Below are 25,097 nucleotides of genomic sequence, written 5' to 3' on the forward strand. Positions count from 1 at the left end.
AAACACCTGAAAATTAGGAATTTTGACTTGCCTAAAAAATCCACATCTTGAAGTACAGTACAGGACACAGGCTGAGTATTCGTACACCCTAGTTATAGGCTTGTACCTTTATGTGATTTGACACTGGCAAAGCTTTTGCGGAAGTGCCCACTGGGCACCTCCCCTATAACCCTATCCCACTCTGTGAGTCCTCAGTTTTGAAGCAGGCAATGCAGAGTAACCCAGGAATTGAAGGAAAGGTGGCCTGTAACTGTACTTTACTCCAAGATATGGAATTTACACGTAAATAAAAAATTCCTGTTATTTTAATTATACAGAATAGGAAACAGGCAGAGAATTCACATCCCCAAGCAATAAATGAGATGGAGGGGCTACAGCTAGACAAACAGAACTGTGCCAACAGGCTCAACAGACCCAAGTGCATAGTGCCAGAGCAAGAACCTCACAGCCAAAAAATGCATCTGCAAAAGATAGGGTGTCTATCTGGTAGAACTTTGAAAAAGTATGAATAGAATGCCAGGTGGTGACCTTACAATCTGAGTAACAGAAGCGTGGTTTCAGAATGTCCAGAACTCACCCACCAACCTGGTGGATTGGGCATGTAAAAGCACAGGAGGGTTTTCTTTTTACTCTAGCGTGTAAGCTCTAGCGATGAGTTTTCTTATCCATCACACGAAACAGGATGTCTCTTGCAAGATCCTGATGGTAGGAAGAGCAGGGATTTCATCTTCCTGGCAGAAGCTGCTGCTTTGCGGTAGACTATGATGCCTCCGACTACGTCCAGGCAATAAATAGTAAATTCCCTTTGTGTACTCGGGAGGAGGGCACAAAGATGAAGGGAGTAGGTCTTCATTAAGGTGGAAAATCGTATTGAGTGTAATGCCCCGTATACACGATCCGACTTTCCGATGGGAAATGTTGGATGTGAGCTTGTTGGTGGAAAGTCTGACCGTGTGTATGCTCCATCGGACAATTGTTGTCGGACTTTCCGCCAACAAATGTTGGCTAGCGTGTTCTCAAATTTTCCCCCAACAAATATGTGTTGTCTGACTTTCCGATTGTGTGTATACAAGTCTGTCGGACAAAAGTTCAAAGTACAAACACGCATGCTCGGAAGCAGAAGTGGTCGGTCTTGTAAACTAGTGCTTGTAATGGAGAACATTCGTGAAGTGGCAAATTATGAAATCTCCAAATGCAGCGCACAATTCTCTTCTTCTTTAATGGGATAATTATGAAGCTGCTTTGCTGGTGTTATTGATGGAGTTATTGCAAACACATTTTCAAAGGCTTTTTTTTCTAGTGATATCAAGAAGATTATTATTGTTTTTTTTTTATTTGTGCAAGTTACCACAACACCATTATCCCATAGTTTTTAAGAACAAAGATACAACTATGTTGGTGTCCCTTGTCAAATTACAAAATGTAACTGCCTACTACCAAACTGTCATTTGAAGTAAAACACATAGCCAAGTATTATTCTCCACAATTTTTTTATTGTGCATTAAAAAAAAAAAAAAAATTAGACATGCTATTTGCCAATAGAACGTAACCAAAAAGTGCATTCTATGCATCCCAAAATATAGAAAATATACCAAATCAAATCATTATTCAACCAAAAAAATGATGTCAAAGCAATAACTCCAAGGCCAATAATAAATAACACGTTATCTCCTCCGATTCCGCAACATGTCTGGTTGACGAAAGGCCGTTCAGAAATGAACTGAAAAGCACGAAATGAAAAACACAAAAAGGAAAAGCGCGAATCAACACTCACCAAACTTCTACTAACATGAAGGAGCCCAAAGGGTGGCGCTAAAGAGCTGAAAAACGACGTAGTACGTCTAGTACATCACTACGTTCGTAAATGGTGACCATGTGTATGCAAGACAAGTTTGAGCAAATACCCTTCGAACAAAATTCCACAGTTTTGTTGTTGGAAAGTCTGATCGTGTGTACAGAGCTTTAGACTACCTTGTTGTTGTGAAGAATGAGGAATGGCTCCTTACAAGAGAGAGTCATTAGCTCAGACACGTCTGATGGATGTGATAGCAACTGAAAAGGCCACTTTGCAGAAAGGTCACCTAGAGGGGATATCCCTGATAGGTTCAAAAGGTGGTTTCTGCAGAGCAGAGAAAATCAAGTTAAGGTCCCATTGAAACACAAGGAGCTGTAAGGAGGGTCTGATCCAAGATACATTTTAAATAAAGGTTTTGACAAGGGAGAGCGAGGCCAGAGGTTTTTGAAAAAATAAACAAGGCCAAAACCTGTACTTTTAGCGTGCTTAACGTGTTTGTTACCCCAACGGTTAATATTCCTGATATGTGCCTGCTATACCAAGTACTTGTATGAGAAAGTATCCTGTTCTCTTTGTATTGCTTCCTTTATGTCTGGTGTTCCTGCCAGTCCCTCTACTTTCCTATTAAAAACTGACCACACTAAGCAGGAGAGCACATTGTTCTCTAGCTATGCTATGTGTACTCTCCTCCAATGATCAGGCTTGTCCTCACATGCACAGCCTTTCATTGGCAAGCTCAGTGTGCTGCTGCTTCTCCTTCCCCCAGCTCTTATGCAGCTGAGAACAGAGGGAATGTGATCATTTATAAAAACAGGAAAAAATGTATTTGTTTTTTTTTTTATATATCTGTACAAAAATGTTTTGCCTTTCATTTCTATTTTAAACTGAATGGGTTGTTTTATAAGGTGATCGTTTACAATCCCTTTAAGGGCAGGTTTTGGTCAAGTCCTGATTGTAGAAAGGCCAGAATGTAAGGCACGGGGTAATCTCTGGGATGGAAGAGCCTGTGTTCACACTAGGCAAATGATATCCAGGCCTTTTCTACCTTTAAACTAGGTAGGAATGACAGTCTCAGAGACCCCTCTGTCCCTTAAAGTGGATGTAAAGTCAGAAGGTTTTTTTATCTTAATGCCTTCTATGCATTAAGATAAAAAGCCTTCTGAGACACAGCAGCGGCGCCATTGGCTCCCGCTACTGTCAAAGTCCGTTAGTCAATCAGGAGAAAGATGGGACGGGGAAGAACCACAGCTCCGTGTCTGAATAGACACACGGAGCTGCAGCATTTGGAGGGGGGGTTGAATAAATCCTGGGATTGGGCTTTGAGTCAGTAAATACATTTTTTTTTCTATTGTGTTTTTCCTTGTGTTCTGGGGGAAGTGAGCCAGTTGCTGGTGGCCTGCCAAGCATTGACCCCATGTGGGTTCCCCTTTGTATTGCTCTTAAAATTTCATTAAAAAGATGTAAAAAAAACCTAAATAAATAAAACACTGAATAGCTTTTTCACTGCTGAGAAAAGGCCTTACCTGGTAAAAGTCCAAAGCTGGGAGAGGAAACTTTTCACTTGGAATTACTACCACAACATTTCCACGCACAATTGCTGGGGCAAAGAGGCTGACAAAACTAAGAAGTGGGCTTTCATCTGGGCAAGCAATGCCCACAACTCCCACGGGTTCTCGAACCAATACAGTAGCTCCATATAGCAACGTTTCCTGAAAGAAAAGAATTAAAAGGGAAAGTTTGTGCATCTACCTTCAAGGGAACTCTGTTAATAGAACAGTAAAATCAGTCCAGGTGCTGTATTACTCTGCAGGAGTAATGGCAAACACATGTAATAAGCAAATATGGCATTTGCAAACTGAACATCTACTGTATGTTTTCAAATTACGAAAAAAATAAAAATATTTTTTTTAAGCGGAAAACAAATGTTTTTCCGTAGTGTGGAGAAGGGTTAGAATGTAATTTATATATTTTTATATATTATATCATTTATACTGTATATGATTTATGAAAAGTATAATTTTTTTAATTAGATGTCCACTCGCTTTCAGTACTAGCAGCTAAACAAGAGGGGAATCACCCCAATGTGACCATGCAGAATATGGGAGGAAATTTCTCAACTGGGGACAATCAATTTTCCCTATTGGCCAAAACCAAAAATGTAAAGGTTTCGTCTGGAGTTGGATTTTAAAACATATCCATAATGATAATGTTATGGTAAAATAAATGTCAACAAATTAAAAAAAAAAAAAAAAGACTCTGACAAAGTAAGAAGGGAGCAACCCGCTTAAGGTATGAAGTGTAGGCACCTATAAGTATCTGCACACACCTGCCACAGCCTGAGATGAACTGAATGAGCATTCATTGTATGTGAATTTTATACTTTTTTATGGAGTTTTTAATAAATATTGTTTAGCGCTATGATGGTTTCCTTCTTCTATACTAGGGGTCTCCAAACTTTCTAAACAGAAGGGGCAGTTTACTGCCCTTTAGACCTTAGGGGGGCCGGAGTGTGCCCCCCCTGTATATGTACCCTTTACATAAATATTGTACATTCACATCAGTCCCTGACATCAAGGAGCTTACAATCTAAGGTCCCTAACTCACATGCATACATACACATACTAGGGCCAATTGAATCAGGAGTCAATTAACCTAAGAGCATGTTTTTGGAGTGTGGGAGGAAACCAGAATATATATCTATATACATCTAATATCTATATCTATAGCTATCTATCTATCTATCTATCTATCTATCTATCTATCTATCTATCTATCTATCTATCTATCTATCTATCTATCTAGATATAGTATCTCACAAAAGTGAGTACATCCCTCACATTGTTGTAAATATTTTATTATATCTTTTCATGTGACAAGACTGAAGAAATGACACTTTGCTACAATGTAAAGTAGTGAGTGTACAGCTTATATAACAGTGTAAAATGTGCTGTCCCCTCAAAATAACTCAACACACAGCCATTAATGTCTAAACCGCTGGCAACACATGTGAGTACACCCCTAAGTGAAAATGTCCAAATTGGGCCCAAAGTGTCAATATTTTGTGTGGCCACCATTATTTTTCAGCACTGCCTTAACCCTCTTGGGCATGGAGTTCACCAGAGCTTCACAGGTTGCCACTGGAGTCCTCTTCCATAATTCCATGTCGACATCACGGAGCTGGTGAATGTTAGAGACCTTGCACTCGCCCACCTTCCGTTTGAAGATGCCCCACAGATGCTCAAAAGGGTTTAGGTCTGGAGGCATGCTTGGCCAGTCCATCACCTTTACCCTCAGCTTCTTTAGCAAGGCAGTGGTCATCCTGGAGGTGTGTTTGGGGTCATTATTATGTTGAAATACTGCCCTGCGGCCCAATGTCCGAAGTGAGGGGATCATGCTCTGCTTCAGTATGTCACAGTACATGTTGGCATTTATGGTTCCCTAAATGAACTGTAGCTCCCCAGTGCTGGCAGCACTCATGCAGCCCCAGACCATGACACTCCCACCACCATGCTTGACTGTGGGCAAGACACACTTGTCTTTGTACTCCTCACCTGGAAGCCACCACACATGCTTGACACCATCTGAACCAAATAAGTTAATCTCGGTCTCATCAGACCACATGGTTCCAGGAATCCCTTTTCTTTAGTCTGCTTGGCTTTCTTTTTCATCATCTTTAGAAGAGGCATCCTTCTGGGACGACAGCCTTGCAGACCAATTTGATGCAGTGTGCGGCGTATGGTCTGAGCACTGACAGGCTGACTCCCTACCCCTTCAACCTCTGCAGCAATGCTGGCAGCATTCATAGGTCTAGTTCTCAAAGACAACCTCTGGATATGACGCTGAGCACGTGCATTCAACTTCTTTGGTTGACCATGGCAAGGCCTGTTCTGAGTGGAACCTGTCCTGTTAAACCGCTGTCTGATCTTGGCTAACGTGCTGCAGCTCAGTTTCAGGGTCTTGGCAATCTTCTTATAGTCTAGGCCAGGGGTAGGCAACCTCAGTATTCCAGCTGTGGTGAAACTACAAATCCCATCATGCCTCTGCCTCTAGGAGTCATGCCTGTGATTGTCAGGGTCTTGCAATGCCTCATGGGATTTGTAGTTTCACCACAGCTGGAGGGCCGAGGTTGCCTACTCCTGGTCTAGGCCATCTTTATGTTGAGCAACTCTGTATTTGCGGACGATACTAAGCTAAGCAGGGCAATAACTTCTCCGCAGGATGTGGAAACCTTGCAAAAAGATCTGAACAAATTAATGGGGTAGGCAACTACATGGCAAATGAGATTTAATGTAGAAAAATGTAAAATGATGCATTTGGGTGGCAAAAATATGAATGCAATCTATACACCGGGGGGAGAACCTCTGGGGGAATCTAGGATGGATAAGGACCTGGGGGCCCTAGTAGATGATAGGCTCAGCAATGGCATGCAATGCCAAGCTGCTGCTAACAAAGCAAAAAAAATATTGTCATGCATTAAAAAGGGAATCAACTCCAGAGATAAAAATGATAATTCTCCCGCTCTACAAGACTCTGGTCCGGCCGCACCTAGAGTTTGCTGTCCAGTCCTGGGCACCAGTCCTCAGGAAGGATGTACTGGAAATGGAGCGAGTACAAAGAAGGGCAACTAAGTTAATAAAGGGTCTGGAGGATATTAGTTATGAGGAATGGTTGCGAGCACTGAACTTATTCTCTCTGGAGTAGAGACGCTTGAGAGGGGATATGATTTCAATTCATGAATACCGTACTGGTGACCCCAAAATAGGGATAACACTTTTTCACAGAAGGGAGTTTAACAAGACACGTGGTTAAAGAGGTTTAACCTTAAACTACATAGAAGAAAAATGGCTTGGGCAGGAAGGGGGCGAAAATGCACTGTATTGAGGTGGTTAAAAAAACTATTAGATAAGCACCTGAACGACCACAACATACAGGGATATACAATGTAATACTGACATATAATCACACACATAGGTTGGACTTGATGGACTTGTGTCTTTTTTTCAACCTCACCTACTATGTAACTATGTATCTGTTGATATACTTTAAATACAGTGCCTTGAAAAAGTATTCATACCCCTTGAAATATTGCACATTTTGTCATGTTACAACCAAAAAGTAAATGTATTTTATTGAGATTTTATGTGATAGACCAACAAAGTGGCACATAATTATGAAGTGGAAAGGAAAACGATAAATGGTTTTCAAAATGTTTTACAAATAAATATGTGAAAAGTGTGGCGTGCATTTGTATTCAGCCCCCCAAATCAATACTTTGTAGAACCACTTTTTTCTGCAAGTCTTTTGGGGATGTCTCTACCTGCTTTGCACATCTAGACAGTGACATTTTTGCTTATTCTTCTTTGCAAAGTAGCTCAAGCTTTGTCAGATTGGATGGAGAGCATCTGTGAACAGCAATATTCAAGTCTTGCCACAGATTATCAATTGAATTTAGGTCTGGACTTTGACTGGGCCATTTTAACACATGAATATGCTTTGATCTAAACCATTCCATTGTAGCTCTGGCTGTATGTTTGTGGGGGGCTGTTGGCCATGAGGGACGCTGTGAAACAAGGCCGAGACCCAGTCGTATGCGACCTCGCGAGACGTTTAACTCGTGAGAGGCCATGTCGCAGCCGATATATTGAGTAGCTAAGGTCTGCATGCGCTCGCTGGCCAGACTGGGGTGACCCACTGGATCTAAGTAGCCAGTCCGTTGCCTAGCCCTGAGCATTCACCCAGGGTGTCATAGGTTAGTCTGCTAGGTGGGTGAATGATTCTCTTTAAAGTCAGAATATAGGGGATGGCGCTGTGTAAAAAACTAAAAATGTGAGTGTTTTTAAAGTGACAGGTGCTTTAGTGCGTGATACAATCCTTCATAGATGGAAAAAATAAATTATAAAAATCAAAAATGTGAATTGACCACAAATTAATAAATATAATAAAGTGACAGATCATTATTTGAATTGCCAACAATTATAATCCCATACATTAAACAAACTTAATCCTTTAATCCTTATATTGTCTAAATTATAGAGCATGTGTTGGTAAAATCCACTGAAAAATGTAAAGTGACAAGTGCCAAATCTAAAAGAGGTTTGGTTGGCAAACCACAGTGCAATACACTCAGTGCAATTTTGTGCAAAAACCGTTGAAAATTAAGACCAATCTATTAAATCTAAAAAAAGACCAATCTATTAAATATAAAAAAAGTGCATCAAAAATATGTATATAGTCCCATATGCTATTTGTAAAAAAGTTCATAATAGTGATGCAATATGCAGTGCAATAAATCTTATAGCGTATTTCCCAGAAGATTCTTCTTTGTTAAATAGAGATCCATACAATAACTCTTAGCAATTTCCCCCAATCTGATTGCACTCACCGGAGCTCCCTGCCCCTGCAGGGGTATGAGCGTGTGATGGTGATCCTCAGCCTTTAATTGCTTCGATGTATCCTTCCACTAGGCCCAATCTGGATGAATCACTCGTTGAGGAGGGGAGGGGGACTCACTGCCCCTTGCACAGATCCCAGCCAGACATCCACTTTCATGCGTTTAGATAAAAAACAAAAATTCCTCCATAGCGTAACTTTGTTTATAATTCATGTTTTATTTATGTAATACAGTCCAACACCACGACTGAATCCACTCAAAAAGTATATAGAACAGCTTTAAAAAAATAGAGAGGGAGCTCAAAGGCTCACTGTCTCTCCACACAGCCCGGGGACGCAGCGCTGCTGGAAAAATACCGCTTGCGTTCCACCGGTCTGGTTCCCGGAACCACGATACACGGAAGTGACGTTGTGCGTGCCAAGATATTCCCGTCTTACGCGTTTCATCATACGGACGTCATCGGAGGCGCTGCCATCTTGGCACTCCCAACGTCTTATATTCAGGGTGTAGTCGTCGCTGCGGCCAATCACCTCCCGGATGTTCCAATCACAATCCAGCGGTATGAATTAGCACCTCTGTTGCTAGGTAGAATTAAAACTAAACCAAATAGGTGAAAAGGGGACAACATCGCAAGGACATGTCGAATCCCTATAAGGGCCCTCTAGTGGTATAAGACAAGAAGCGTTTTTTTGCAGCAGCAACGACGACAAACTCCCTAATAATGTAACAACAATTAATATCATACAATCTCATTTGATTGCAATAAAATAACTGTAAAAAACCTTCCATATGAACACTGTATATTCTAGTAGTCCCAAGAGAAATGGAATAAATGTATATGCAAATAAATTAAATTAAAAATAAGAAAAATAGAAAGAATATTAAAAATTTTTTAATTTCATTAAATACAAAAATAAAATTAAAATAAAAATTATCATGAAGTAGGTGGTTACTAATGGGCAATAGAAATTAAATAAAATAAAATATATAAAAATAAAAATAAATTGGCCTTAGGCTGAAGGGAATGTGTGAATAAAGTGACCATGGGTCACTAATATGTAAATGGAATACTAGAATATATAAACTGAAAGTAAATAAATATAGGACATAATTTTAGCACCTAAAAATCATGTATAATGTATTGAAAACATTAATAAAATTTTATAAAAACCAAAAAAACATAATTTTAGTATCTAAAAATCCTATGTAGTGTATTGAGGATATAACTGAGGAATATTAAAATTCTATTTATTATATAGAAACCAGTAAAGATGTAACTGAGGAATATTAAAATTCTATTTCTTATATAGAAACCAGTATACTAAACAAAATTAATGAATAAGAGAAGAGGAATATATATGAACGTGTATTAGGACATTACTGAGGATTATTAAAATCTTTTTATTATATAGAAGCCGGTATATTAAGTAAACTAGACGAATAAGAGGAAGAGGATATATATGGAGGGCATGAGATTCTTTGACGTGTAAACAATCTACATGAGGCCAGAAAGGGCTTGAGAAAATGCCTGATTCACTAATGGTGATACTTATCACTCATTTTTTGAAAAATCCGATTATCACAAATCAGACCTGATTATCAATCATTTTTAAAAATTAGACAAGAAACAATTGAGATCTATATCCACATTCAGCCCTTTCGTGACCAAGCTATCTAGGCGATATATCCACCTAGTTTCGTTCTGGGACACTTTTATTCTTTTATTGCCCCCCTCCAATAATCTTTAATCAAATCAATACCATAAAAGATCAGTCCCGTGGGGTCCCTATTATGAAATTCATCAAAGTGTCTCGAAAGATTGTGTTTTGGGAAACTATCTTTTAAATCTAGATCTGGGAAGGAGTACCAGATTAGGGAACTGATCACTTGTGACAGCACTCACGTAACATATGTGATCGAATGTCCCTGCCGATTACAGTATGTGGGAAGAACCACTAGGCCTCTGTATGTTAGGGTTAGAGAACATATTAACAATATTAAAAAAGGATTCCCAAAACACAATCTTTCGAGACACTTTGATGAATTTCATAATAGGGACCCCACGGGACTGATCTTTTATGGTATTGATTTGATTAAAGATTATTGGAGGGAGGGCAATAAAAGAATAAAAGTGTCCCAGAACGAAACTAGGTGGATATATCGCCTAGATAGCTTGGTCACGAAAGGGCTGAATGTGGATATAGATCTCAATTGTTTCTTGTCTAATTTTTAAAAATGAGTGATAATCAGGTCTGATTTGTGATAATCCGATTTTTCAAAAAATGAGTGATAAGTATCACCATTAGTGAATCAGGCATTTTCTCAAGCCCTTTCTGGCCTCATGTAGATTGTTTACACGTCAAAGAATCTCATGCTCTCCATATATATCCTCTTTCTCTTATTTGTCCAGTTTACTTAATATACCGGCTTCTATATAATAAAAAGATTTTAATAATCCTCAGTAATGTCCTAATACACGTTCATATATATTCCTCTTCTCTTATTTATTAATTTTGTTTAGTATATTGGTTTCTATATAAGAAATAGAATTTTAATATTCCTCAGTTACATCTTTACTGGTTTCTATATAATAAATAGAATTTTAATATTCCTCAGTTATATCCTCAATACACTACATAGGATTTTTAGATACTAAAATTATGTTTTTTTGGTTTTTATAAAATTTTATTAATGTTTTCAATACATTATACATGATTTTTAGGTGCTAAAATTATGTCCTATATTTATTTACTTTCAGTTTATATATTCTAGTATTCCATTTACATATTAGTGACCCATGGTCACTTTATTCACACATTCCCTTCAGCCTAAGGCCAATTTATTTTTATTTTTATATATTTTCTTTTATTTAATTTCTATTGCCCATTAGTAACCACCTACTTCATGATAATTTTTATTTTTTATTTTAATTTTATTTTTGTATTTAATGAAATTAAAAGTTTTTTTATTTGATGTTTTTTATATTTTTTATTTTTTTTTTAATATTCTTTCTATTTTTCTTATTTTTAATTTAATTTATTTGCATATACATTAATTCCATTTCTCTTGGGACTACTAGAATATACAGTGTTCATATGGAAGGTTTTTTACAGTTATTTTATTGCAATCGAATGATATTGTATGATATTAATTGTTGTTACATTATTAGGGAGTTTGTCGTCGTTGCTGCTGCAAAAAAATGCTTCTTGTCTTATACCACTAGAGGGCCCTTATAGGGATTCGACATGTCCTTGCGATGTTGTGCCCTTTTCACCTATTTGGTTTAGTTTTAATTCTACCTAGCAACAGAGGTGCTAATTCATACCGCTGGATTGTGATTGGAATATCCGGGAGGTGATTGGCCGCAGCGACGACTACACCCTGAATATAAGACGTTGGAAGTGCCAAGATGGCAGCGCCTCCGATGACGTCCGTATGACAAAACGCGTAAGGCGGGACTATCTTGGCACGCACAACGTCACTTCCGTGTATCGTGGTTCCTGAGGATCACCATCACACACTCATACCCCTGCAGGGGCAGGGAGCTCCGGTGAGTGCAATCAGATTGGGGGAAATTGCTAAGAGTTATTGTATGGATCTCTATTTAACAAAGAAGAATTTTCTGGGAAATACGCTATAAGATTTATTGCACTGCATATTGCATCACTATTATGAACTTTTTTACAAATAGCATATGGGACTATATACATATTTTTTGATGCACTTTTTTTATATTTAATAGATTGGTCTTAATTTTCAACGGTTTTTGCACAGAATTGCACTGAGTGTATTGCACTGTGGTTTGCCAACCAAAGCTATTTTAGATTTGGCACTTGTCACTTTACATTTTTCAGTGGATTTTACCAACACATGCTCTATAATTTAGATAATATAAGGATTAAAGGATTAAGTTTGTTTAATGTATGGGATTATAATTGTTGGCAATTCAAATAAGGATCTGTCATTTTATTATATTTATTAATTTGTGGTCAATTCACATTTTTGATTTTTATAATTTATTTTTTCCATCTATGAAGGATTGTATCACGCACTAAAGCACCTGTCACTTTAAAAAAACACTCACATTTTCTGTTTTTTACACAGCGCCATCCCCTATATTCTGACTTTAACCTCCTTGGAGTATCACTGAGGTGTTCCCCTTTCACATAGGGGGGCAACAGTGTTTCAGAAGTCTGAAGCGCGGACCCATTGATAGATTAATGATTCTCTTTGCGCTCTGTTCTTTAGGAACTGGTGTCTCAGGCAAACTGGTATCGTCTTTAACCACGACCACTTCTTCTTTCTCCTCATCATCCACTTCAGCTTCCTGCATTTCGGATTCAATGAATGAAGAAGAACCCCCAGATGCTGTCTCCATCAAGGAAGTTTGAAGGTCTTCCAGATCTCCTGGAGATCTATCTTGAGGCACAAACTCAGGGGCCTCTGGTCGAAGGGTTCCACTATCTGTCACCGTGGTATGAGAAAAAGGGGTGACAGCAATCTCCGGTGTGTGAGATGGCCACAACCAGTCTATTCCCATCTCTTCATCCGAGTTGTCATCTTCTTCAGCAAGAGGCACAGACTGAGATCTAGTCTCTGCTCGGGATCTCTGAGGGATGGTGGATGTGGACGGTGAGTCTTGCTGCGGTGGTACATGAACTGCCTCCGACAAAGGCAAAAGATGATTGCGATGCAAGGTTTTTAGTGGACCTGTGCATCCCTCTGGCCGAATCTGGTACACTGGCAGTCCTGGGAGTTGTTTGCAAACAACATAGGGCTGTGACTTCCAGCATTCAGCCAATTTGTGTTTCCCAGGTATACCTAGATTTCTCAACAGCACTCTATCACCTGGTTGTAAGTCCTGTACTCGCACCCTGAGGTCGAAATTTCTCGTTCCTCTGTTCTCGGGCATCTGAAGTGACTTGGGCCTTATTATAAGCGGTTTTCTGGCTTCCCCACAGGCGGTCCACATACCCTCTGTGGGAAGTTGCTGAGGTATGGTCCGGGGATATGCCGAAAGCTAGATCTACTGGTAGCCGAGCCTCTCGCCCAAGCATCAAGCGATAAACGGACTATCCTGTGGCATCACTTGCAGCGCCGTTTTAAGCATGCAGGATAGCCGCTATGTGCTTGCTCCAGTGCTGCTTTTGCTCTGAAGTCAGAGTTACGAGCATATTCAAAAGAGTTCTGTTGAATCTCTCTGGTTGAGGATCTCCTTGGAAGGATGGTACGGGGTGGTTCTAGATTTCTGGATCCCCAGCAAATTTAAAAGTTTCTTAATGAGGTTGCTCTCAATTCTCTCCCTTGGTCTGAATGGATATGCTGGGGCAGGCCATAATGTACAAAGAATTTTTCTACTAGGATTTTGGCCACTGTGTATGCCTGCCGATCCTTTGTGGGAAACGCCGGGGCATAACGGGTGAAATGATCGGTTATCACCAGGATATTTCCCTGCCCACTCATATTGGACTCCAAGCAAAGAAAGTCAATGCACACCAGCTCCAATGGTCCTTGGCTCTGAAGGTGGCCCACTGGGGCGGCTCGTTGGGGCAAAGTCTTCCTTTGAATACATCTAAGACAAGAGTGGCAGTAGCCTTTGACTTCAGTCCGCATGCGGGGCCAATAGAATCGGTCCCTTGGACCCTAGATGGCCATGATGGTCATGCAGAGCAATTATCACTGGCTCCCGATGTTTCTCTGGTAGGAACAACTGCCATTTCTCTTCAGAATCTTCAGAGGGGCCCCTTCGGTAGACCACCCCTTGTTGCAGCTGCAATCGATCCCACTCTCGGTGCAGTAAACGGCCCTCCTTCAGAGAGGCAGTAAGGAGCAAGTCAGGGCGTCGGCTCTCCAAGGCCTTCAATGCCAAACTACAGAGAGAATCTTCCAACTGGTCCCTACGCAGGTCTTTTTTTGAAAGCTTTGGCAGACCTTCATCCCCGACTTGGGTGACGTTGCAATTGCACCGGGGCAACCCAGAGGCAGACACTCCAACTTCCTCAGCCCTGGCTCCACCTCTTGCTTGCTGTTCCGCTCCTTGACAAAGAGCTCTCACCCCCTCAGGGGTCAGCTGAGTCCACTCTTCCGAGGGATCACAGGAACAGTGGGGTCTTCTCGACAAAGCATCTGCATCCTTGTTCCCGCTCCCTGGCCGGTACTTCAGGCTGAAGGTAAAACCTGATAAGGCAGCCAAACATTGGTGGCTTGTGGCATCCAACTTGGCGGTAGTGAGTAGGTATGTGAGAGGATTATTGTCAGTCTTTATTACAAACTCTGCTCCATATAGGTAATCCCTCAGTTTATCCACTACTGCCCACTTCAAGGCCAGGAACTCAAGCTTGTGTGTGGGGTAGTTCTTCTCAGCGGGTGCCAAACTCCGACTCACATAGGCAACAGGCCCTAAGTGCCCATCATGTTCTTGATACAGCACCCCGCCTAACCCATCTCGGCTGGCATCTACATGCAGCTTGTACAGCTTGGCTGGATCTGCATAGGCCAAGACTGGTTCAATTGTAAGGCTCCACTTCAGCTGCCTGAAAGCCTCTTCACACTGGGCGGTCCACTGTTCCTGGATGGACTCTTTGGGCTTGCTGGTTTTATAGGCTTAACTGAATCTGGATCATCGTCTCCCTCTTCACTTTTCAATAGTTCATTGAGTGGGCGAGCTATTTTAGCAAACCCCTCGACGAATCTCCTGTAATCCGAGCAGAATCCCAGAAATGACCTAAGCTCGGTCACATTAGTGGGTCTCGGCCAAGAGGCGAGGGCTTCCAGCTTCTGAGGGTCTGTGGCTACTCCTTCAGCAGAAAAGGATATGGCCCAGGTAATTGAATTAGAAAAATCCCACTGGGGTAATGAAAGCGGTCTTCTCCTGAGGTGCATGGGGATTTGATAGTACCCACTCTTCAAATCTAGCACGCTGAACCATTTTGCCCCTGACGGGCTCTGTAGGGCGTCTTCTATCCTTGGGGTGGTATACTGATCAGGAATGGTCCTTTGGTTTAGTGTGCTGTAGTCAATACACAACCGCAGCGACCCATTCTTCTTTCTCACCACCACTATTGGGGAAGTGTATGAACTCCGAGACTCTCGGATTATACCTGCTCTATTCAACTCTGCCAGCTGTTCTCGCAGGTCCTCCAAGTCCCCTAAAGGAATCCGTCTGACTCTCTCGGAAAGGCTTGTCTTCTTGAAGATGGATCCGGTGTTGGGCACTTTTGGCACGTCTAACATCAAACTCGCTCTTCGAGAATGCGGCTCGCCATCTTAGGAGCTGGGTCTTGGCCCTTTCCATCCAGGCAGGTGAGAGGGGAGTATTCTTTGGGTAAAACTCTTCCACAGGGATTTAATCTTTTCCTCCTCCTTTCAAACCACACGGTGAGACCAGGGTGGCTGGGTTTACTTTCCCCAACAACATCCGAGCTGGCATCTTCACAGGTGAGGCTGTTGTGTTGGGAACACTAACTGAGATCTTCCCATGACTTCTCTGTAAAGGCTTAGTTGGGACCACTTTGGGAACTATTTCCCACCCCCGGTCTTCCTTTTGACCATCCGCTTGAAGCACAATGAAAAGGCCTGGTTGTTTCCAATTCAGCTTGATGGATGCCTTCAGACAAACCACCTCACCGCGCTGTAACACCTTCTCACTCCAGTCCAAGCGCCAGACCCTTCCCACTCCATCAGCTGGGGCCTTCTCTTCTTGCACTAGATGCTGATAGGCTTGTCTCAACAGCAGGTGCACACTTGGGGTTGAAGTGCTCTGCTCTTGAACAAGAGGTGTTAGTAGCCTTCTCACTAGATCAGTATTAGTCCCTATGATGAGGGAACTTTTACTAGCCCCTGGTGGACGAGGACAGACCACCAAAGTATCGAAGGTCTCTGCCTTCCCAGCTACAGAGGGGTCAAAGGTCAGCTTGATTGGTAGATAGCCATCATAGGGGAGGTTCTGAGTCCCAACCCCCCATATCTCCAGCTCTTCTAACTTCTGTAGTGGCAAGTGTTTGAGGTGCTTGTCATAAAAATCTCTGTAGAGGAGAGTCACTTGAGCTCCAGTATCCAAGAGGGCCTTGGTGTAGATTCCCTCTACCTGGATGGAGACAACTGGAGAAGGTCCCACTAACTTGGGGGGGGGGAATTTGTGAGAAGTAGCAGGCTGGGCCTGTTTGGTGGTTCGTATCTGCACTCCTTTCTTATGGAGGTTCTGATCCAGCTTGAGCCTCTTTTGAGCTCTGGGAGTCTCATATGCATTGACCCTCCGATACTAAGCCGCTCAGAGGCAACAATGGGAACCCTTTGTGGGGGCTTGGAATCCCGCTGCGGTTTCTTTATGTCATTGGGTTTTTGGGAGCTAGCTGATGTAACAGGGCACCCAATTGACTCCTTCACTGGGGCCCTCTGGAGTTTCCCGTCGGCTTTTGGCACTGTGTCTCAGGCTTTACTGGGCTTGGGCACACTTGGTGATAATGTCCAACTCCTCCGCAGTTGAAACAGATCCCTTGGGTTGCCGTTTTCTCCACCCCAGCAACCGTTGAGCTTGACGGCTTCTTGGGTACTGAAACTCCATCACTCGGTAGAGCAATAAGTTTGGCGGTCACCAGGGCTATCATTTCTAACATCTCTTTTTGCATCTGGAGCATCAGCTTTTCCGGTTCAGAGTTGCTCCTGGACAATTGTTGGATGGGTGGGGACCAAGATATTGTGTCGCTGTCAGAACACTGGGTTCCTGAAAACATGGTAAGACATTGGACTGACATTCTTCTCCTTTGCGCAAGTTGTTGGGCTGGACTTTTTTGCTTCTTTTCCCTTTCCATCTCCATGTTGTTGGCTTCATTAGTTTCCTCTATGAGCACTTCATCTGAAATGGAAGGATCGTCCAGATACTGCTTTAATTGGAACTTGATGTCACTTTTCAGTCCTGTACCCACTGACCTTAGGAATTTCTTTTGTATCAGCTCAGTCCCGAAGTGTTCATCCGAACCTTCTCCTTGTGATACAAACAATAGACAGTCTTTCAACCCAATAGCTCTGAACAGGAAATTCTGGGGAGTTTCCTTACTGTTCTGTGCAATGTTTATCAGTTGTTGGTACAGTTCAGAAGCATTTTTCTCCCTGTAATGGCTTTTTAGTATTCTCTTAAGCTGTACTAGGGTCAGTCCATTCTTCATTTCCAGCACACCTCTGAGACTTAGGTCGGGACTGATGGCTTTTACCACAGCTTCCACAATCTCGGACTCAGGATACCCCTTTTGTAGTCCCATATCGATCTGGGGCATGACGTTTGTATAGGACAGCTTGTCTTTCTGTTCCTTTTCACCTATCTGACCTGTAATCTTAAAGTCCTTCCTGATCGTCACCTCTGGCAATTTACTACGGGGAAGTCTCCAAGTAACTGAAACAGGTTCTTGCTTTGGATGACTGTCACTTGAGTCCTTGCATTTTGTACTTAGCTTTCTGATCTGCTCTTCAATCATTCTAGAGGTTTCCTGGAACTTCTCCTGCATATTGTGATATTGTTGCTTCAGTTGTGGATCTTTCTTGCAGGTGCTTCGTGCTTTAGCATTGTCCCTCTGTGACTTCGTTAATTCTAGCACCCCCCATGGTCAGAGCTGACTGGGAGCGAACTTTCTCTGTGGCTGACTCCGCTTGCCTGGAGCTGGTAGGGCCCTGGTCTGGAACCTTTGGGTGTGTTATGCAAAACTTGGTCTTGTTAGCCAGTTGCACACTTGTACCTTTGAAATTTTCAGGTACCCCTTTTCTCCACTCCAACAGTGCATGAGTGCGAGAGGTCCCCCGATCTGGTCTAACGGCAATCACCCATGCCTTTCTATCTGGGGGCAGTGCCCTCACAACTTGACTGACTTGTTCTTCCTCCCAGACCTCTCCAGGGAGCTCAATTGCCACGCTCGCTTCTGAGCGGGCGCCTTCCTCTTTACACCACTGAATCACAGTGGCGGGATCCATTCTGGTGCTAATGGGGGTGTTGTCTGGGGGGGGGGGGGGGTTTCATTGCAGAGAAGCAGCGTAATCCCCGACGTAGCACTACCCCCGAAGGAGCTGCTGATAAATGTTAAATTCTGCACCCTGCCTCTCAACCCCAAGAACAGTCTCGACCCCTCTGGCACACCAGTATGGTAATATTAGTGTGGGACCCAGCAGTAAAGAGAAACACAGTAATGGTATACTATACAGTATATTTACCGTAACCTTGGGACACGTCACTTCACCAGCTGCAATAATAGATAGAGACTCACACAAAATATCAAATTATTCATTCAGGATGTTTACGGATATTGAAATTTAACACAGGGAACAGCGTGATAATTTGAAGGTAATTAATGACAACGGACAACAGTCAATGTATATATGAAACCGTAGATTCAATACTCACTATAGAGATGTATATGCAGACAGGCGCACAATAGGACAAACGCTCAATATCCTCAAAACTTACCTTAAGAGCCTTCTCACTGACCTTTTTATTTCTGCTCCCAGCATGCAGCGCAGAAGATTGGCCTTGTGGGTTTGTGGCTTGGCATTGTGGGTTTAGTAGTACCAAAACTAAGTTAAGCACAAGAGTCACTTCCTCTTAAACTACATCACCCACAATTCTTTGTAACGCTGTCTCACAGAAACTAAAACAAAAGTCTTAATAGCATTAAAAGGACACTAGTGGGAGCCAAACTCTTACTTAAGGAACAATACATTATTTAGCATGATAACTTGGGTAGCAAAACCCCTGCGCTACAAAAGGGTTAAATGTGTTCCCTCAGTGTGTTTTCTTACTGTGTGGGGGTCACTAGGAACAGCAGATCTCCAATGTTATCCCTTGTCAGAATGGGGATCTGCCTCTCTGTATCATGATCGTGGGGGGTCGGCGGACAACGTGTCTGCCGGACACACGCATTGGCTCCTTCCCTGTAAAGTGTACGCACCCACAGTATCTATTGCAGGAAACAATGTACAGGTACGCTGTTTGGCACAATAGAGCCGCCACAGTATATATGCAGTGGGCGGTCTTTAGGTGGTTAAACATTGGCTTTCTTCTTGCCACTCTTTTATAAAGGCCAGATTTGTGGAGTGCACAACTAATAGTTGTCCTGTGGACAGAATATCCCAACTGAGCTGTGGATCTCTGCAGCTGCTCCAGAGTTACCATGAGCCGCTAGGCTGCTTTTATGATTAATGCTCTCCTTGCCCTGTCAGTTTAGGTGGACGGCCATGTCTTGGTAGGTTTGCAGTTGTGCCATACTCTTTCCCATTTTCGGAGGATGGATTGAACAGTACTCTGTGAGATGTTCAAAGTTTGGGATATTCTTTTTATACCTAACTCTGCTATAAACTTTGCCACAACTTTATCCCTGACCTGCCTGATGTGTTCCTTGGCCCGAACGTTCTTTAACAAACCTCTGTGGGCTTCACAGATCAGCTGTATTTATACTAAGATTAAATTACACACAGGTAAACTCTATTTACTAATTAGGTGACTGCTGAAGGCAATTGGTTCCACTTTTAGTTAGGGGTACCAGAGTAAAGGGGGCTGAATGCAAATGCACGCCACACTTTTCAGATATTTATTTGTAAAATATTTGGAAAACCATTTATCATTTTCTTTCCACTTCACAATTATGTGCCACTTTGTGTTGGTCTATCACATAAAATCCCAATAAAATAAATTTACGTTTTTGGTTGCAACGTGACAAAATGTGGAAAATTTCAAGGGGTGTGAATACTTTTTCAAAGCACTGTAAAACTGCATGACAAAGTCTGATATACATTTTAAAATGTGTTGCATGACCAAGTCTGATAGTAACAAAAAAAAAATATCTTACCTGCACATTGCCCCCGTATTTGTCACAGTATGCACCCCAGTAAAAAAGGCGCTGTATGCTGAAATCCACTTCTTGCTGGGACTTCTCAATTGATTGTCCAGTCAGTGTGCTCAACCTTTGGGCTACTTCATTCCTCCTCAGCTCTAGGTTTTCCGCCATGTAATAGACAATCTGTGCTCTGTTATGAGAAGCCCTCTTGCCCCAACTGGAATGTTATGAAACAGAAAAAGTGATTTTTCTTTTTGTTTTACATTTGTGAATCATAGCAAACTCAATATCAATTGCTCTCTTGTGCTCTCAGTAGCCACTGTATTAAGCAGTCTGTTTTATAATTTAAATTCCTCATCAATGAATCATAAGGTTGCAATCTAATACATAAAATACGCAAACATGGTGAAAAGGTTCAATTTTACAGCCTAATAAATATAAATTCCAACTAGGGACTTTGAGCACATACACATTGCTTGTGCCAAACATAATTTTTCAAGCATATCTTATAAACTGCTAACCTTATGGAATTTTCACTCTCAACTGTCTCTAGAGTTTACAGCTCTGTTGGTGAAACCCAAAACGTCTGGAGAACAATGGCTAGATTTCTATAAAGGCATTCATTAAAGCGGTGTCCCTATATTTCTCTCAACACAGGTTTCCTTCAATTAAGACCTGGCCTCATGTACACTGCTGCTGGTAAACGTTTAGGAGCATTTGGGTGTTTTTTTCAGCTGCCCTTGAACTCTCCTCTGTTATATTATGAGTACATGTACACAGGGTCGTTTATAGGCAGCTGAGTTTAGAAGCATTTTTTGGAACGCAAAAAAATGCGTTCAGGACAGATGTTCAGAGGCATTTGAAATGTCAAATGCCTGCAACAGCTTGTAAGTGCGGTAACTCGCGTTTAGCCATGTTTCGTTTAGAGGCGTTTTTCATTTAACCACTTGCCGACCGCCTCACGCAGATATACTGCGGCAGAATGGCACGGGCAGGCAGAATCACGTACCTGTACGTGATCTGCCTCCCGTGGGCGGGGGGGTCCGATCGGACCCCCCCGGTGCCCGAGGCGGTTGGCTTGTGACTGGGAGTGATGAGAGGTGAGGGGGAGACCATCCATTCGTGGCCCCCCCCCTCGCAATCGCTCCCAGCCAATCAGCTTCTTCCTCTGCTGCTGTATGCTAAACAGCAGCAAAGGAAATGATGTCATCTCTCCTCGGCTCGGTATTTTCCGTTCCGGCGCAGAGGAGAGAAGACATCAATGTGAGTGCACAACACTACACACTCAGTAGAACATGCCAGGCACACAAAACACCCCCGATCACCCCTCCCACCCCCTGTCACACTGACACCAAGCAGTTTTTTTTTTTTCTGATTACTGCATGGTGTCAGTTTGTGACAGTTAGTGTGGTAGGGCAGTTAGTGTTAGCCCCTTTAGGTCTAGGGTACCCCCCTAACCCCCCCTAATAAAGTTTTAACCCCTTGATCACCCCCCGTCACCAGTGTCGCTAAGCGATCATTTTTCTGATCGCTGTATTAGTGTCACTGGTGACGCTAGTTAGGGAGGTAAATATTTAGGTTCGCCGTCAGCGTTTTATAGCATCAGGGACCCCCATTGACTATCTAATAAATGTTTTAACCCCTTGATTGCCCCCTAGTTAACCCTTTCACCACTGATCACTGTATAACCGTTACGGGTGACGCTGGTTAGTTTGTATATTTTTTATAGTGTCAGGGCACCCGCGTTTATTACCGAATAAAGGTTTAGCCCCCTGATCACCCGGCAGTGATATGCGTCGCCCCAGGCAGCGTCAGATTAGCGCCAGTACCGCTAACACCCACACATGCAGCATACGCCTCCCTTAGTGGTATAGTGTCTGAACGGATCAATATCTGATCCGATCAGATCTATACTAGCGTCCCCAGCAGTTTAGGGTTCCCAAAAACGCAGTGTTAGCGGGATCAGCCCAGATACCTGCTAGCACCTGCGTTTTGCCCCTCCGCCCGGCCCATCCCACCCAAGTGCAGTATCGATCGATCACTGTCACTTACAAAACACTAAACGCATAACTGCAGCGTTTGCAGAGTCAGGCCTGATCCCTGCTATCGCTAACAGTTTTTTTGGTAGCATTTTGGTGAACTGGTAAGCACCAACCCCAAGCAGCGTCAGGTTAGCACCAGTAGCGCTAGCACCCACGCACGCACCGTACACCTCCCTTAGTGGTATAGTATCTGAACGGATCAATATCTGATCCGATCAGATCTATACTAGCGTCCCCAGCAGTTTAGGGTTCCCAAAAACGCAGTGTTAGCGGGATCAGCCCAGAAACCTGCTAGCACCTGCGTTTTGCCCCTCCGCCCAGCCCAGCTCAGCCCACCCAAGTGCAGTATCGATCGATCACTGACACTTACAAAACACTAAATACATAACTGCAGCGTTCGCAGAGTCAGGCCTGATCCCTGCGATCGCTAACAGTTTTTTTGGTAGCGTTTTGGTGAACTGGCAAGCACCAGCGGCCTAGTACACCCCGGTCGTAGTCAAACCAGCACTGCAGTAACACTTGGTGACGTGGCAAGTCCCATAAGTGCAGTTCAAGCTGGTGAGGTGGCAAGCACAAGTAGTGTCCCGCTGCCACCAAGAAGAAGACAAACAGGCCCGTCGTGCCCATAATGCCCTTCCTGCTGCATTCGCCAATCCTAATAATTGGGAACCCACTGCTTCTGCAGCACTCGTACTTCCCCCATTCACATCCCCAACCAAATGCAGTCGGCTGCATGAGAGGCATTTTTATGTCCTCCCGAGTACCCCTACCCAATGAACCCCCCCAAAAAGATGTCATGTCTGCAGCAAGCGCAGATATAGGCGTGACACCCCCTATTATTGTCCCTTCTGTCCTGACAATCCTGGTCTTTGCATTGGTGAATGTTTTGAACGCTACCATGCACTAGTTGAGTATTAGCGTAGGGTACAGAATTGCACAGACTAGGACACACTTTCACAGGGTCTCCCAAGATGCCATCGCATTTTGAGAGAGCCGAACCTGGAACCGGTTACAGTTATAAAAGTTACAGTTACAAAAAAAGTGTAAAAAAAAAACCAAAAGAAAACCAAAAAACAAAAAAATATATAAAATAAAAAAAAATAGTTGTCGTTTTATTGTTCTGCTATTTTTTACTGTATTCTATTCTGCAATGTTTTATTGTTATTATGTTTTATCATGTTTGCTTTTCAGGTATGCAATTTTTTATACTTTACCGTTTACTGTGTTTTATTGTTAACCATTTTTTTGTCTTCAGGGACGCAATTCACGAATTTGATTGGGTATACCAGAATGATGCCTGCAGGTTTAGGTATCATCTTGGTATCATTCTTTTCAGCCAGCGGTCGGCTTTCATGTAAAAGCAATCCTAGCGGCTAATTAGCCTCTAGACTGCTTTTACGAGCAGTGGGAGGGAATGCCCCCCCCCCCCCCACAGTCTTACGTGTTTTTCTCTGGCTCTCCTGTCTCAACAGGGAACTTGAGAATGCAGCCGGTGATTCAGCCAGCTAACCATAGAGCTGATCAGAGACCAGAGTGGCTCCAAACATCTCTATGGCCTAAGAAACCGGAAGCTACGAGCATTTCATGACTTAGATTTCGCCAGATGTAAACAGCGCCATTGGGAAATTTGGAAAGCATTTTATCACACCGATCTTGGTGTGGTCAGATGCTTTGAGGGCAGAGGAGAGATCTAGGATCTAATAGAGCCCAATTTTTAAAAAAAAGAGTACCTGTCACTACCTATTGCTATCATAGGGGATATTTACATTCCCTGGGATAACAATAAAAATGATAAAAAAAAAAAAAATGAAAGGAACAGTTTAAAAATAAGATAAAAAAGCAAAAAAATAATAAAGGAAAAAAAAATAAAAAAAAAGCACCCCTGTCCCCCCCTGCTCTCGCGCTAAGGCGAACGCAAGCGTCGGTCTGGCGTCAAATGTAAACAGCAATTGCACCATGCATGTGAGGTATCACCGCAAAGGTCAGATCGAGGGCAGTAATTTTAGCAATAGACCTCCACTGTAAATATAAAGTGGTAACCTGTAAAGGCTTTTAAAGGCTTTTAAAAATGTATTTATTTTGTTGCCACTGCATGTTTGTGCGCAACTTTAAAGCATGTCATGTTTGGTATCCATGTACTCGGCCTAAGATCATCTTTTTTATTTAATCAAACATTTGGACAATATAGTGTGTTTTAGTGCATTAAAATTTTAAAAAGTGTGTTTTTTCCCCAAAAAATGCGTTTGAAAAATCGCTGAGCAAATACTGTGTGAAAAAAAAAAATGAAACACCCACCATTTTAATCTGTAGGGCATTTGCTTTAAAAAAATATATAATGTGTGGGGGTTCAAAGTAATTTTCTTGCAAAAAAAAATAATTTTTTCATGTAATCAAAAAGTGTCAGAAAGGGCTTTGTCTTCAAGTGGTTAGAAGAGTGGGTGATGTGTGACATAAGCTTCTAAATGTTGTGCATAAAATGCCGGGACAGTTCAAACCCCACCCCCAAATGACCCAATTTTGGAAAGTAGACACCCCAAGCTATTTGCTGAGAGGTATAGTGAGTATTTTGCAGACCTCACTTTTTGTCACAAAGTTTTGAAAATTGAAAAAAAAAAAAAAATTTTTTCTTGTCTTTCTTCATTTTCAAAAACAAATGAGAGCTGCAAAATACTTAGGGTGTCTACTTTCCAAAATGGGGTCATTGGGGGGGGGGGGGGGGGGGGTTGTGCCATCTGGGCATTTTATGGCCTTCAAAACTGTGATAGGTAGTGAGGAGTGAAATAAAAAATTTACGCCCTTAGAAATCCTGAAGGCGGTGATTGGTTTTCGGGGCCCCGTACACGGCTAGGCTCCCAAAAAAAGTCCCACACATGTGGTATCCCCGTACTCAGGAGAAGCGGCTGAATGTATTTTGGGGTGCAATTCCACATATGCCCATGGCCTGTGTGAGTAATATATCATTTAGTGACAACTTTTTGTAATTTTTTTTTTTTTTTTGTCATTATTCAATCACTTGGGACAAAAAAAATTAATATTCAATGGGCTCAACATGC

At 42.3% G+C, this 25,097-nt stretch overlaps 1 protein-coding gene across 2 annotated transcripts in view; it reads right to left on the reverse strand.

Annotated features, from left to right (window-relative positions):
- The window catches only part of ALDH16A1 (aldehyde dehydrogenase 16 family member A1), a 284,302-nt gene that overhangs the window by 91,878 nt on the left and 167,327 nt on the right, over positions 1-25,097 (reverse strand). For both annotated transcript variants that reach the window (XM_073602345.1, XM_073602346.1), the window contains exons 14-15: positions 20,015-20,219; positions 3,319-3,504 (exon numbers count right to left, since the gene is read on the reverse strand). In XM_073602345.1, coding sequence (XP_073458446.1) covers positions 3,319-3,504; positions 20,015-20,219 — 391 coding nt within the window. The remainder of the gene's footprint in view (positions 1-3,318; positions 3,505-20,014; positions 20,220-25,097) is intronic.

This window comes from Aquarana catesbeiana, linkage group LG10, assembly GCF_042186555.1.
Source record: "Aquarana catesbeiana isolate 2022-GZ linkage group LG10, ASM4218655v1, whole genome shotgun sequence".
In the NCBI taxonomy this organism is placed as follows: Eukaryota; Metazoa; Chordata; class Amphibia; order Anura; family Ranidae; genus Aquarana; species Aquarana catesbeiana.